Below are 14,468 nucleotides of genomic sequence, written 5' to 3'. Positions count from 1 at the left end.
TGGCTCCTCTTGCACGAGGCATTCAGTCCGGGGCATCCCAGGCTCTGTCATTAGTTTCAGTTGTGATAGTCCACTTGGGTGGACTGAAACGAACCAAGACTACAGCTCCCAGAATGCAATGGTTTGGTAAATGAAAGTCCGCGGTGGGCCGCTTCCTGATTAGCGCTATGGGAATCTGGTGCTAGTCTTCTAGGCACTAGGTCAGCTCCCTGCGTAACAGTGCACGGAGGGTCGGACTGGCCTGTGTGGCAACCAGGCAGTGTCAGAAGGGCTGGGGCGACAGCTCGGTGTGTGGGCTCATTTCACGGACAGGGTGGGCGCTTTCTACTGTGGATTTTCCTGATAACAAAACAAACATTTAGTGCAACAAACACAGATGCTTGCAGTCCGTCTTTACAACTTTAAAACTGCTGTGAACTGCAGAATGTGGGACACTTCTCGGCCATTCGGTATCACTATTGTGTGTGTGTAGGAAGGGGGGGGCACATATTTTGGTGCTCGGGGCCTATTTTTCCCCTAGTCCAACCCTAGCGAATAGTGAACTCATTCATCCACATCTATGGAAAGAGCGCAAAGCCCCAGTGAAGAGATGGTACATCCCTCCCCCAAAAGAACAATGCCCCTCCCCAAACTTACAAGGAATCAGAGCTGACAAGTGGCCCCATAGGCCATCCAAGCCTGGCTTTTCGATCAACAGAGCGGTGCATGCCGGGTGTGTAAGCCTTTAATTATAATGGTAATAACTACTATTCCCAGGATCCACAGCGCTGCTAGCTGAAGGTGTCATGCATGACAACTGATCACTGTAAAGAGGTCGCTTGCAAGGAATCCACACTGCAGGCCAATAGGTTGATCTGGGGTGAGATGGGAGTTGGTGGCCACCTCACTCCATGTCTCCGACGACCCATTTTCCATCCCTGGTCGTTTCACCTTCGAAGATCTGCTGTCAGGTGAGGAGGACCCTAGGAACACGCAGACTACAAACCCCAGAATGCACTGGGTGGTCACTTGAAAGCTCACTATTGGATGAGTTGTCGTTGATGAGGTGGGGCCAGTTGAGGGAGCTGCCATAAAGTGGGCCCTGCGAGATCACTGCATCCTCCTAGCCCCTCGGTGGGCATGACGTGCCTCCCAGGTGCAGTGGCGGGGGCTGTCTCTCACCTGAGCAGCGAGAGGTCCGGGATGGGTTGATTAGTGACAGCTGAGCCTTTCCCAGCAGCGCCTATCTCCACAACCCAGAGAGAGAGCTCCCAGCCATCCCTCCCCCACAACACGCTGAGCTACCGAGGGTCACTCCCACAGGGCCCCTGACTCATTGTAAGGAGCTCCCAACCCAGGGAACCCCTCAAACGCACCTCATCCCAAACCCGACAAGCCCCCAAAGGTCACTCCAAGGACACTTGGCCTATAGCCGATCCCCACCCCTTACAGGTCCCCTCATCCCAGATCAGACTCCTAAGGTCATCTCCAGATCTGGCAAGCCCCCCAAAGGTCACTCCAAGGACACTTCACCCATAGCCGATCCCCACCCCTGGCCGACCCTTACAGGTCACCTCATCCCAGACCAGACTCCTAAGGCCTGCTCCAGACCTGGCACAATCTCAGAAGTCATTGTAAGGTGGCCTCACCTCTCATCCATCCTCAAAGGTCACCTTCAGCCCAGAGAGGCTCCATACCTTACTTGCACCAAAAACTGAACCCCAAACTGTCTGTACAGCTCACACGCTGATCTGCAGAGTCCTCAAACTGCGCCTCACGCCCTCTGGCTTCTTGGATTCTGGTTGGATGCGTCTGGGTCGCTGCCTCTGGCTCTGTGAGTATGTATTCATCTAACATATTGGTTCCACAGATAGAACACCAGGGAGCCCTCCAGACAGTCGGCTTCACTGTCTGTGGAAGCGGAGAGTCAGCAGATGTTTCCTTTCAGCCAGTCCAGGTTTTATACACAACCGCACTGGGAATGCTGGGCCTTGTAGTTTCAGGAAGCTGCACGAATTAAAGACCAGTATCGGCTGTGTGCAGAGCAGCAAGGGAGATGTGGGGTAACACTGCTGAGCATTATTTTATGCTGTCTATGTCACCTCGATGCAATGGTGGGAGGGAGCAATGGTTCCATGCAGGACAACATTTGTACCTGCCGGTGAATAGCATTTTGGAAACCATCTGCTGACGTGTAGTTCTTTAAGGAAAACCATGTTTTTTTAGGACAGGAATTCTCTCAGACTTCTTCTTTAATTATGTAATCTGATGCAGCATTTCCCGTTTGCAGTCTCAACTTAATCGACACTGCTGTGTAATCTGGTCCTTCACTGTCCAATAATTCCAGTGTCTCGGACGTAGACCTTTCAACCGTCTTCGGCAGTTAGGAGACTACCAGCCGTCCTGACATGTCACTTATCTTCACTTTACAAGATGTCCTCATGGTTTCACTTTCGTGGTGCACATACAGGGGGGCTTATGGTTTTATGGGTTCAGCAGGTTAGCGCAGCGTGAAATAAAATAGGTGGGGTGAACTGGAACCTACTCATCTGCATGAAGCAAAGGGCCTTACCTCCCCTTCCATTAAGATCTATAATCTGCAGGGCGTTGACATCCACGTGTGGGGCAGGGGTACAAGGTACCATAAGGTTTCCCCCATTCCGGTGGAAGAAAACAGGACCTGCAGGCGGCTTGTGAATCTAGCTCCCACGTTATCCCACTCTGAACTTACCTTGAAATATGTCTCAGAGGGAGTAAAGGTGGCCCAGCTCCTGCTTCGGGGCAGTGCATGCCCTAATATGGGAGCAGATCTTAATAGGAAAGTCATGTTAGACTGCCTTAGCTTAGACAAGGGCCTCTCAGTCCCATGGTTGAAGCATGTCAGTAAGTCCTTCACTGACATTGGTCTCCCGGAAATGTTTACTGCTCCAGCGACTATAAGTAAACATCATAAGAGGCGGGCAAAGTCTTGCCGTGTGTGGGGGGGGGGGGTCTCTCCTTCTCAGATCTAGGGCGGGCACTGTGTGGCCTCTTGTGTTTCTCCAATGGAGGGAAGGCTTGGGGTAGCAGTATACCAGCATGTTCCTGTAAAGGGTCAGCGGAGCAATCTCTGTTGCATTTTATGTCCTTTTGTACATTCTATTGTTGTTTTTTCAATATTGTCTTAAGTATATTTTGAAACCACTTGCCTTCAAGAAATGCCGGCATGCCTCCACCTATCTCCAGGTGCACGGCAGCCCTGACCTCTGTCTGTTAGAAGTAGGAAATCGGTGGAGAGGGAATGGTAGGGAGGCAGCTTAGCGCTAAGTTAACACACTTTATTGCAGCAGTTCTTTCTGTACCTTAGCTTTGCTTTTTGCATCAACGTTTGAAGTTTTATGATACGCTTTACTATATTTTTGTGATGAACTGTATCTTGCTTTCTCAGGATCTTTATCTAAAGGATGAATAAAGACATTTTGACTTGACTCCTATTGGACCGAAGGGCTAGTGCTTCCATTGGTCCAGGTCACCTGTCTACTAGGGGTTACCTTCCTACTTAAACAGGACCTTTAAGGTGTCCAGGTGCAGGACGACAGGTTAAAGGTGTTGCCTGTTTCAGCCTCTGTACAGGACAGCTGTCACTGGCTGGAGGGGGCTAGCAGTCCTGGATACAAACCTCATGTACATCCACAGAGGAGACAGCTGTCACTGGCTGGAGGGGGCTAGCAGTCCTGGATACAAACCTCATGTACATCCACAGAGGAGACAGCTGTCACTGGCTGGAGGGGGCTAGCAGTCCTGGATACAAACCTCATGTACATCCACGGAGGAGACAGCTGTCACTGGCTGGAGGGCACTAGCACTACTGGGTACAAACCTCATGTACATCCACGGAGGGGACAGCTGTCACTGGCTGGAGGGGGCTAGCACTCCTGGATACAAACCTCATGTACATCCACAGAGGAGACAGCTGTCACTGGCTGGAGGGGACTAGCACTACTGGGTACAAACCTCATACATCCCTGGAGGGGACAGCTGTCACTGGCTGGAGGGGACTAGCACTCCTGGATACAAACCTCATGTACATCCACAGAGGAGACAGCTGTCACTGGCTGGAGGGGGCTAGCAGTCCTGGATACAAACCTCATGTACATCCACAGAGGAGACAGCTGTCACTGGCTGGAGGGGGCTAGCAGTCCTGGATACAAACCTCATGTACATCCACAGAGGAGACAGCTGTCACTGGCTGGAGGGGGCTAGCAGTCCTGGATACAAACCTCATGTACATCCACAGAGGAGACAGCTGTCACTGGCTGGAGGGGGCTAGCAGTCCTGGATACAAACCTCATGTACATCCACGGAGGAGACAGCTGTCACTGGCTGGAGGGGGCTAGCAGTCCTGGATACAAACCTCATGTACATCCACGGAGGAGACAGCTGTCACTGGCTGGAGGGGACTAGCACTACTGGGTACAAACCTCATGTACATCCACGGAGGGGACAGCTGTCACTGGCTGGAGGGGGCTAGCACTCCTGGATACAAACCTCATGTACATCCACGGAGGGGACAGCTGTCACTGGCTGGAGGGGGCTAGCACTCCTGGATACAAACCTCATGTACATCCACAGAGGAGACAGCTGTCACTGGCTGGAGGGGGCTAGCAGTCCTGAATACAAACCTCATGTACATCCACAGAGGAGATAGCTGTCACTGGCTGGAGGGGACTAGCACTACTGGGTACAAACCTCATACATCCCTGGAGGGGACAGCTGTCACTGGCTGGAGGGGACTAGCACTCCTGGATACAAACCTCATGTACATCCACGGAGGGAACAGCTGTCACTGGCTGGAGGGGACTAGCACTCTTGGATACAAACCTCATGTATATCCATGGAGGCGACAGCTGTCACTGGCTGGCGGGGACTAGCACTACTGGGTACAAACCTCATGTATATCCACGGAGGGGACAGCTGTCACTGGCTGGAGGGGACTAGCGCTCCTGGGTACAAACCTCATACATCCCTGGAGGGGACAGCTGTCACTGGGTGGAGGGGACTAGAACTCCTAGGTACAAACCTCATGTATATCCATGGAGGGGACAGCTGTCACTGGCTGGCGGGGACTAGCACTACTGGGTACAAACCTCATGTATATCCACGGAGGGGACAGCTGTCACTGGCTGGAGGGGGCTAGCACTCCTGGGTACAAACCTCATGTATATCCATGGAGGCGACAGCTGTCACTGGCTGGAGGGGACTAGCGCTCCTGGGTACAAACCTCATACATCCCTGGAGGGGACAGCTGTCACTGGGTGGAGGGGACTAGAACTCCTAGGTACAAACCTCATGTATATCCATGGAGGGGACAGCTGTCACTGGCTGGCGGGGACTAGCACTACTGGGTACAAACCTCATGTATATCCACGGAGGGGACAGCTGTCACTGGGTGGAGGGGACTAGCACTCCTGGGTACAAACTTTGTATAGTGGGAATCAAGTGATTCACAACTGTACTTGAAACTCTTTCACTTCAGACAAGAAATGGCTGAAACACTCCCTGCAGCGCATTTAAACCTCAATGGCCAGCATGCACCTGAAGCTCAACCCCACCAAAATAGAATTTATACTGTTTGCCAATAACAGCAGGCAACAACTAGTCAAGACTTGGCTCAATATCATGAACCTGCACAAATTCTAAAATCAATATTCTCTGAATGCTGTCACTCTGATTCACTCTGGACACCAACCTCACTCTTAAGGATCACAATCCTAAGAAATCCAAGGCAGTCGGGTACCAGCTTTCCCTAGTGGAAAAGTGAAACCATTCCACCCAGAAAGCGACTTCATGCTATTCAAACCCTTGTACACTTGAATATGGTTATCGACAATGCTTTCCTCCATGGCGTCGAAGACTGCATGCTGAACCAGCTTCAGGGCATACTGCATGCAGCAGCACGTCTCTTTCAGGGCAGAAGAAATATGATGATATCACCCCCGTCCTGATCAAACTCTGTTGGCTACATCTGGCAACCTACACCATCTCCATAACCATGAAGCCATCATGACTAGTGCTGCCAACTATCAGGCCAACAAGTTCTCTAGACAAGACGTGCAACTAACACACCATCAGACTTGAGACAAAGAATTGTGAGAAAGAATAAAATCAAGGCTCCAAAGGCTGTCCGTTTATGCACCATGATCTGGAATCACATTCCCGTATCCATCAGGACTGCCCCAGGCATTCTCCTACCTAGAGCTGAAGACGCACCTCGTTAGAGAAGACTAAACCACAATATATTTATAGGTCACTCTCAATCTCCGAAGCCAATTCCTCCTCCTGTCACTCACTGACTGTTTGATTTAGATCCTCTACAGTACCTGGTTGCCTTTTACTTAGGTTTCACTATAGATCTACCAGCTAAATACAAACCAAACGATGACACGTGCCCCAACATTTCTGCACCTGAAGCATGACGTATACAAAACATGCCAACAGACATGATGCAGGAGGGAGAATCCTTTTTTTAAGCCAAAACTGTTTTTATCTTGGGTGGGTGCAGCTGAAATTGCCTGTGCTTCAACAGAAGTCAGTGGGGGCATAGATTATCCTGGTCACATGTTTAAACCCCCCTCTTGTGTGTTCTTAAGCGTTGGCATGCATGTACGTGCGATGCAAATGGATGAAGGATGAAGGGATTGCCAAGGGTGTCGCAGGTGTGCATAGAGGATGGGCATGCTGCAGGAAGCTGGCTGTTTTTGGAGTGGACAATATCATGAAAAGAGGCCGGAAAGCTCCAGTGGAGAGGCTGTGAGGCGCTGCACAACTGGGAAGTGTAGACTTTGAGATACACATCTGGGAGCGTGAGTGGCTGATAACTGGGGGTCTGTGTGGTGCTCTGGTGGGGGCTGAGCATGTCATGAGCCCCTCTGGGGGGTTGTAGGAGCTGCACTTGAAGTCTCTCGGTGTGGCGCGGGGGGGCTGGGGCAGTCCCCGGGGGTGCACAGGTCACCCTGGGGTGGGTGGGCAGCAGGGCCTCCCTCAGTAAGATGGCGGCCTGCGGGCCCGGCGCGCTCTGCGCCGCCGCGCTCTAGCCGTGCGTGCCGCGTCACGCGGGTCATAGGTCACCGGTGGCAGCGCAACCCGGAAGAGCTGCAGAGTATCTAGAGGAGAGAGGGAGAGAGAGCACCAGAGACAGCCAGGGAGACGGAAGTGCGAGAGAGAGAGCCGAGGGGAGAGGCAACCAGGGGAGAGGGGACAGACACACAACCTGGGGTGGGAGGTGGGTTTACACAGCAAGGGAGAGCAGACACAGAGGACAGAGAGGGAAAAAGAGAGACAGAACTAGACAGAAACCGAGAAGAGAGAGGGAGCCTGAGCAGAGAGAGACAGACAGGGAGAGGGAGGGAGGAGCCATGGGGAGGGGAAGAGAGACATAACAAACGGAAAGGAGACCACGAAAATAAGAGCAGAGACCCCACCCAGTGAGATAGACCAGGGTCACAGCTCCTGCTGCAGGGAGGGTGAGAGACCAGGGTCACAGCTCCTGCTGCAGGGAGGGTGAGAGACCAGGGCACAGCTCCTGCTGCAGGGAGGGTGAGAGACCAGGGCACAGCTCCTGCTGCAGGGAGGGTGAGAGACCAGGGTCACAGCTCCTGCTGCAGGGAGGGTGAGAGACCAGGGTCACAGCTCCTGCTGCAGGGAGGGTGAGAGACCAGGGCACAGCTCCTGCAGCAGGGAGGGTGAGAGACCAGGGTCACAGCTCCTGCAGCAGGGAGGGTGAGAGACCAGGGTCACAGCTCCTGCTGCAGGGAGGGTGAGAGACCAGGGTCACAGCTCCTGCTGCAGGGAGGGTGAGAGACCAGGGCACAGCTCCTGCTGCAGGGAGGGTGAGAGACCAGGGTCACAGCTCCTGCTGCAGGGAGGGTGAGAGACCAGGGCACAGCTCCTGCTGCAGGGAGGGTGAGAGACGAGGGCACAGCTCCTGCTGCAGGGAGGGTGAGAGACCAGGGTCACAGCTCCTGCTGCAGGGAGGGCACAGCTCCTGCTGCAGGGAGGGTGAGAGACCAGGGCACAGCTCCTGCAGCAGGGAGGGTGAGAGACCAGGGCACAGCTCCTGCTGCAGGGAGGTTGAGAGACCAGGGCACAGCTCCTGCTGCAGGGAGGGCACAGCTCCTGCTGCAGGGAGGGTGAGAGACCAGGGGCACAGCTCCTGCAGCAGGGAGGGTGAGAGACCAGGGCACAGCTCCTGCTGCAGGGAGGTTGAGAGACCAGGGCACAGCTCCTGCTGCAGGGAGGGTGAGAGACCAGGGTCACAGCTCCTGCTGCAGGGAGGGCACAGCTCCTGCTGCAGGGAGGGTGAGAGACCAGGGGCACAGCTCCTGCTGCAGGGAGGGTGAGAGGCCAGGGTTACAGCTCCTGCTGCAGGGAGGGTGAGAGACCAGGGCACAGCTCCTGCTGCAGGGAGGGTGAGAGACCAGGGTCACAGCTCCTGCTGCAGGGAGGGCACAGCTCCTGCTGCAGGGAGAGTGAGAGACCAGGGGCACAGCTCCTGCTGCAGGGAGGGTGAGAGGCCAGGGTCACAGCTCCTGCTGCAGGGAGGGTGAGAGACCAGGGCACAGCTCCTGCTGCAGGGAGGGTGAGAGACGAGGGCACAGCTCCTGCTGCAGGGAGGGCACAGCTCCTGCTGCAGGGAGGGTGAGAGACGAGGGCACAGCTCCTGCTGCAGGTAGGGTGAGAGGCCAGGGTCACAGCTCCTGCTGCAGGGAGGGTGAGAGACCAGGGCACAGCTCCTGCTGCAGGGAGGGTGAGAGACCAGGGCACAGCTCCTGCAGCAGGGAGGGTGAGAGGCCAGGTCCCTGCTTCACAAGGCTCAGGCGCGGAGAAAGACCAAAGGTTACACCGTTCCCAGATGTCCCTAGAGTGGGAGGCTAAGTGAAAGACCTAGCTCACTTTGAGAGGTACCTGAGCGGCCGCAGCTGCAGATGTAGCTGGCAGGAGCGAGAGTCCCTTCGGAAAGCCACTAATGTCTCTTCATGGAGAGGGAGAGAAACCAGCAACAGAGACAGCCACATAAGGGCCACAGATGGACAGGCGCTGATGTCACTTTCTGCTGCTAGACTCTCTGCTGGCCCCTGCTTGAGAGATGCTCGAGTTCCAGCGGAGAGGCCTCCGATGAGGGTCCCTGTCTGAGAAGGATTAGTGGATCATACTAGGGACCGGGTCACAGGGCAGAGCGGGACCTACAGGCTGAAATTCTCTCCACTCTCTCCGTGCTCATGGGGCCCAGTGGGAGTATCAACGGGGAGGACCCCAGGGGAGCTCTTCATCTCCAACCACACACACAGGTAAGGAGGGGCTGACTTATCCGTGGGAGGGAAGTTCTTTAAATAGGTCTCTTCCCAGAACTGGAAATCGAAATATTTGCTCTGGGATACCACAAAGTAGAGACCAAGGTGTGACAGCAGAAAAGTGGCGGAGTCAAGAGGGCAAACTGACTCTGACAGTCAACGTCTACTTTTATTTTTTAAGAACTGTACAGCTAAGAAATTGGCAACAAGGAAAAATGAGACAGTAACTCTGTTCTGCCTTCCTTAATTAGTCACCAACAGGTTGCATATTAAAGGACGGGGTTAAGGCACCCGCTGTAAAGATATATGAGTGGTCAGCAGAAAGATCTGTCCCTTGTCTAGTCGCAGTACTGACTCATCTTAAAGAGGCACAGAGAGTTGATGTGTTTGCTCAAAGCATGAGTAATATGCACATGACAGATTTGCTTTTTATGTACATAGCTGAGTGTTGCTGCTTTTGTCACAGATTTTTTGTTCCTTCAGTTCATAAGTTATAATTCTTCTAATGTACCACAGTGAGCTGTGAATCAGCATAATGGACCTGCATGCACACCGAGGAGCTTAGTTCTAGAGCCTCACTGTTTTTATTCTTACACTTGCATTATTGTAAGGTTGCTAAAGGTGTTTATGTGTAATAATAAAGTCTTAGAAGTAAAGGCAACTCCAACTACTGCCTTACATTCTAAAGCCCGACTGCCCTCCAGACCAAGCAACATATAATCCTTCCCACTAGGGATGCTACTCAGTCCTACACCTTGTAGCCCTTGTGAGAAAGGATAGTTTCCAGGCGTGGGCATTTGCTTGAATGCAGGAATCATTGTCTAGGCGAGCAGGTATCCATTTGTGATCATGCTAGCCCTCGGGGGTAAACGAGGCAAGACATGCTACAGATGGAATAGGCTAATAGGACAGCCCAGTGGAGGTGGAGTTTGGACATCATTATGTTTTTATTTTATTATTTTTTGTTTTTGACTAAGTCATATAACCACCCCCAATACCTGTAAGCCAGAAGCCCTTCTGATGAGTGTGTCCCCTGAGAGCAGCCCTCCAGTATTTGTGTGGCGCAGGAGGGGGCTTGTTAACTCAGAACTAGCTCCCAAGCCTGCGGTTGATTTTCGTCAGAACTCCAAATATAGTTTTTCAGTTGCAGAGCCTGCAGTTTGCAAAGTATAGGGTTTGCATCCGTAAAACACATTTTTACTATGTACAAACGCTTTTACAATCAGAAAAGTATTTCCCACTGTTAAAGAGCTTTTGGGGCCCTTTCGGGATTCAGACAGGAATGTGTCAGTGGGTTGTGCCAAGCGTGCCAAAGGTGGTTAGCAACACAAACATAATCTAACACAAAATCCTAGGTATGACATGTATATTCATCACTTGCCAGCAATTGAGTGATCTTTTTTCAGCAGTCCCAGGGCAGTCTGAGGTTATTGAGTTAAGACTGTGCCCATGAGAGCTGTTTACCCCTGGCTAAGATTGTGCCCATGAGAGCTGCTTCTACTGGTTAATATTGTGCCCATGGGGGCTCTTTCCCACTGATTAAGATTGTGCCCCTCTACCCTCAACAAGTGAATCTTTACAAGTGAATAGACCACTACCCAGCCGGTGCTTTGGAAAACAAGCCACACAGAGTAATACTGTAGAGTTTATTCTGGCTAGCACTGCTACATTTCAGTGATTATGAGGGAGGCAGCCTATGCTGCTTCTTGGGCACAATCTTCTGTTATATGCATGCATTATTCCTTGAACAGCCATGGAGAGACCCTCAGAGCTCACAGGGTTTGGTAGTCTGAGGGTTTCTAGGAGGAATAATGCCCAGTGCGCGGATCATCTTATCTCAAGCCTTCCTTCCTGTTGATAGCTGACCCTTCTCTCCCCCTTCCTTGGAATTCCATAGCTTGCACCACTCCTTATCTGTTGTCTCACTTAATGTTTTGCTGGAGGAAGCCTTGCCTGCCATCAGTGGCACAATGACCCTGCCCCAGTGCTGCTGTCTGGTGCCAGTGTAAGGTGAGTGACTGGAGCACCAGTCGAGGAGGCTGAAGTGGAGACATGTGCATACAGCTCGTTGGGTTTTGTCTTTTGGATTCTCCTCTCATACTCCTGGGTCCTACACTGCGGTCTGATCAATAGCCTGCATGGCTTCTTGTCGCTTTACTTCTGCAATGGAACTTGTAGGTGACAAGCTCACTGTCCTCTCCATCTACAGGGGACATGGTTTCACTCCCCCTGAGCCTCACCCTTGCAGAGCTGCTGATCCCGCCTGATGTTTCATTGGAGGCCTTGGGCTCGTCCTGTCTTATCTCCTTCACTTGATTTCCATATGATAAACTGGATAACAAGCATTTGCAATGCAATAGGACTTGAATTTGCTTGAGTTAGAGCTATTGGCATTGTAAATTTAGAACTGGACTTTTCTTGCAACATAAATTCGTCAACTCTGCCTCATAATATTGTCTTTTCCTGCCACATAATTCAAGTGGCCCTACATATAACGAAATCACTTCCATTTACCTTCTTCCCCTATCTGCAGCAAAAAAATGAAAATGTTTCCATTTAGCGTCCTAATTTAAATCTGCCAGGCTAATTCCAATAGAACACCACTTTCACCACCAGGCATCAGAGTTGCTGACTGGCTAACACAATTCCCCCAAAAAGACACAAGACAGCCACAGAGAATAAATAAACTAGAAGGGTCACCCAAACATATCAAGAGTGTGCACACAGTTCTAGTGAATGAAAGAAAGTAATGCAGTTTAACCATATATTTAGCCCGTAGAGGACACAATACATTAGCTTTTCAAGGCTAGCAAGACTATTGCAATGTTATGACAAACAAGACCCATAAAATAACTTCCCTCAGCTGTAAAACAAAAGTTCCAGCCACAAGAAAGCTTAAAAAGATAACAAATGGTGGTAGCGGTTATTATCTTGGAATCCTCACTCACATAGTGTGGGAACACAGATGATGTAGACAGAGCACATTGTGATCAATGTTTTGAAGGTGGTCCCATTGTCCTAGGACCACCACAGGTTGAGTTATGAGCAAAAATGTTTTATAAAAGTAATGCCCTGGCACAGCGGGAGAGCCGCTTTTGCTTTGAGGATTTCCGTTTTACTTAAAGCATTCACCAATGTCAAGTTGTCACGACCTACTCATCGTCAGTATCTGTGGCCCACAGGAAGTGTCAGGCTTCTTGTTCTTGTAAGTTCTGCTTCGCCCCAAATAGGGGTGACCCTTTCTGGTAGCCACGGTGCTGCTGACGGAGGGAACGCCAAAGGCAGCCCGTGCCCTCCAGAAGGAGTCCCCGAGGGGAAAAAAAACCTCAACAAGAGGGAACTCCTGAAACAAACAAGAGAAAAGGAAAGTCAAAACAAAAGGAAAAAAATTACCAGGAAAAAGCTGGAACAAAATCAGAGTTTCAATAGCAGATAGAGAGAAACAGGAGCGAAGATCACCACCAAACTGGAAGTGTTGCAGCGCAAAGAGAACAAGAATCACACACCTTTATGTACCCCAGGAACAGGAAGTAACCGACAGGAAGTAAAAAGGTGCCATCTTGAATTGGGATCCAGTGTTAGAATGCTATAGAAAAAATACCATAGTGAATAGGAAACCAGTGCATGCAGGGAAGAAAGGAAGCATGCTAGGAAAAGAGAAAGAAACATGGAAAATATAGTAAGTATATAAGGAGCTTTAAACAAGGGCGACAGGAAAGACTAGAAGAAAGAAAAGAGGTGATTGGGGGGAGCAGGATCTACTGAGGAAGCGCAGCACTGAAGAGAAAATCGAGGCCCCATGCCCAATTTGGGGCCTTGTAGGAGGCTGGACTGGCTTGTAGTGAGTACCAAGGGGTACTTGCACCTTGCGCCAGGCCCAGTTATCCCTTATTAGTGTATAGGGTGTCTAGCAGCTTAGGCTGATAGATAATGGTAGCTTAGCAGAGCAGCTTAGGCTGAACTAGGAGACGTGTGAAGCTACCACAGTACCACAAGTGTCACTTGCACAATATCATAAGAAAACACAATACACAGTTATACTAAAAATAAAGGTACTTTATTTTTATGACAATATGCCAAAGTATCTTAGAGTGTACCCTCAGTGAGAGGATAGGAAATATACACAAGATATATGTACACAATACCAAAAATATGCAGTATAGTCTTAGAAAACAGTGCAAACAATGTATAGTTACAATAGGATGCAATGGGGACACATAGGGGTAGGGGCAACACAAACCATATACTCCAAAAGTGGAATGCGAACCACGAATGGACCCCAAACCTATGTGACCTTGTAGAGGGTCGCTGGGACTATTAGAAAATAGTGAGAGTTAGAAAATTAGCCCTCCCCAAGACCCTGAAAAGTGAGTGCAAAGTGCACTAAAGTTCCCCAAAAGACAAAGAAGTCGTGATAGAGGAATAATGCAGGAAAGACACAAACCCACAATGCAACAACGATGGATTTCCAATCGAGGGTACCTGTGGAACAAGGGGACCAAGTCCAAAAGTCACAAGCAAGTCGGAGATGGGCATATGCCCAGGAAATGCCAGCTGTGGATGCAAAGAAGCTTCTACTGGACAGAAGAAGCTGTGGTTTCTGCAGGAACGAAAAGGGCTAGAGACTTCCCCTTTGGTGGACGGATCCCTCTCGCCGTGGAGAGTCGTGCAGAAGTGTTTTCCTGCCGAAAGAACGCCAACAAGCCTTGCTAGCTGCAAATCATGCGGTTAGCGTTTTTGGACGCTGCTGTGGCCCAGGAGGTCGCAAATTGGACCAGGAGGTAGAGGGGACGTCGAGCAAGACAAGGAGCCCTCTTAGCAGCAGGTAGCGCCCGGAGAAGTGCCAGAAACAGGCACTACGAGGATGCGTGAAACGGTGCTCACCCGAAGTTACACAAAGGAGTCCCACGTCGCCGGAGACCAACTTAGAAAGTTGTGCATTGCAGGTTAGAGTGCCGTGGACCCAGGCTTGGCTGTGCACAAAGGATTTCCGCCGGAAGTGCACAGGGGCCGGAGTAGCTGCAAAAGTCGCGGTTCCCAGCAATGCAGTCTAGCGAGGTGAGGCAAGGACTTACCTCCACCAAACTTGAACTGAAGAGTCACTGGACTGTGGGGGCCACTTGGACACAGTTGCTGGATTCGAGGGACCTCGCTCGTCGT

General features: G+C 51.1%; 1 protein-coding gene across 2 annotated transcripts in view; it reads left to right on the top strand.

Annotated features, from left to right (window-relative positions):
• The first annotated feature begins 1,077 nt into the window (after positions 1-1,077).
• STK11IP (serine/threonine kinase 11 interacting protein) overlaps positions 1,078-14,468 on the top strand; it is a 214,385-nt gene continuing 200,994 nt past the window's right edge. Inside the window, exons 1-2 of one of the 2 annotated variants that reach the window (XM_069227210.1) lie at positions 7,140-7,457; positions 8,101-9,305. In XM_069227210.1, the coding sequence (XP_069083311.1) occupies positions 9,237-9,305 (69 nt within the window). In that variant the 5' untranslated portion in view covers positions 7,140-7,457; positions 8,101-9,236. Of the gene's footprint in view, positions 1,814-7,139; positions 7,458-8,100; positions 9,306-14,468 lie in introns of those variants that run through there. The other variant, XM_069227211.1, reaches the window with a different exon arrangement.

This window comes from Pleurodeles waltl, chromosome 3_2 (assembly GCF_031143425.1).
Source record: "Pleurodeles waltl isolate 20211129_DDA chromosome 3_2, aPleWal1.hap1.20221129, whole genome shotgun sequence".
In the NCBI taxonomy this organism is placed as follows: domain Eukaryota; kingdom Metazoa; phylum Chordata; class Amphibia; order Caudata; family Salamandridae; genus Pleurodeles; species Pleurodeles waltl.
Note: the sequence above shows the minus strand (reverse complement) of the source record. Positions and strands in the feature narration are given on the sequence as shown.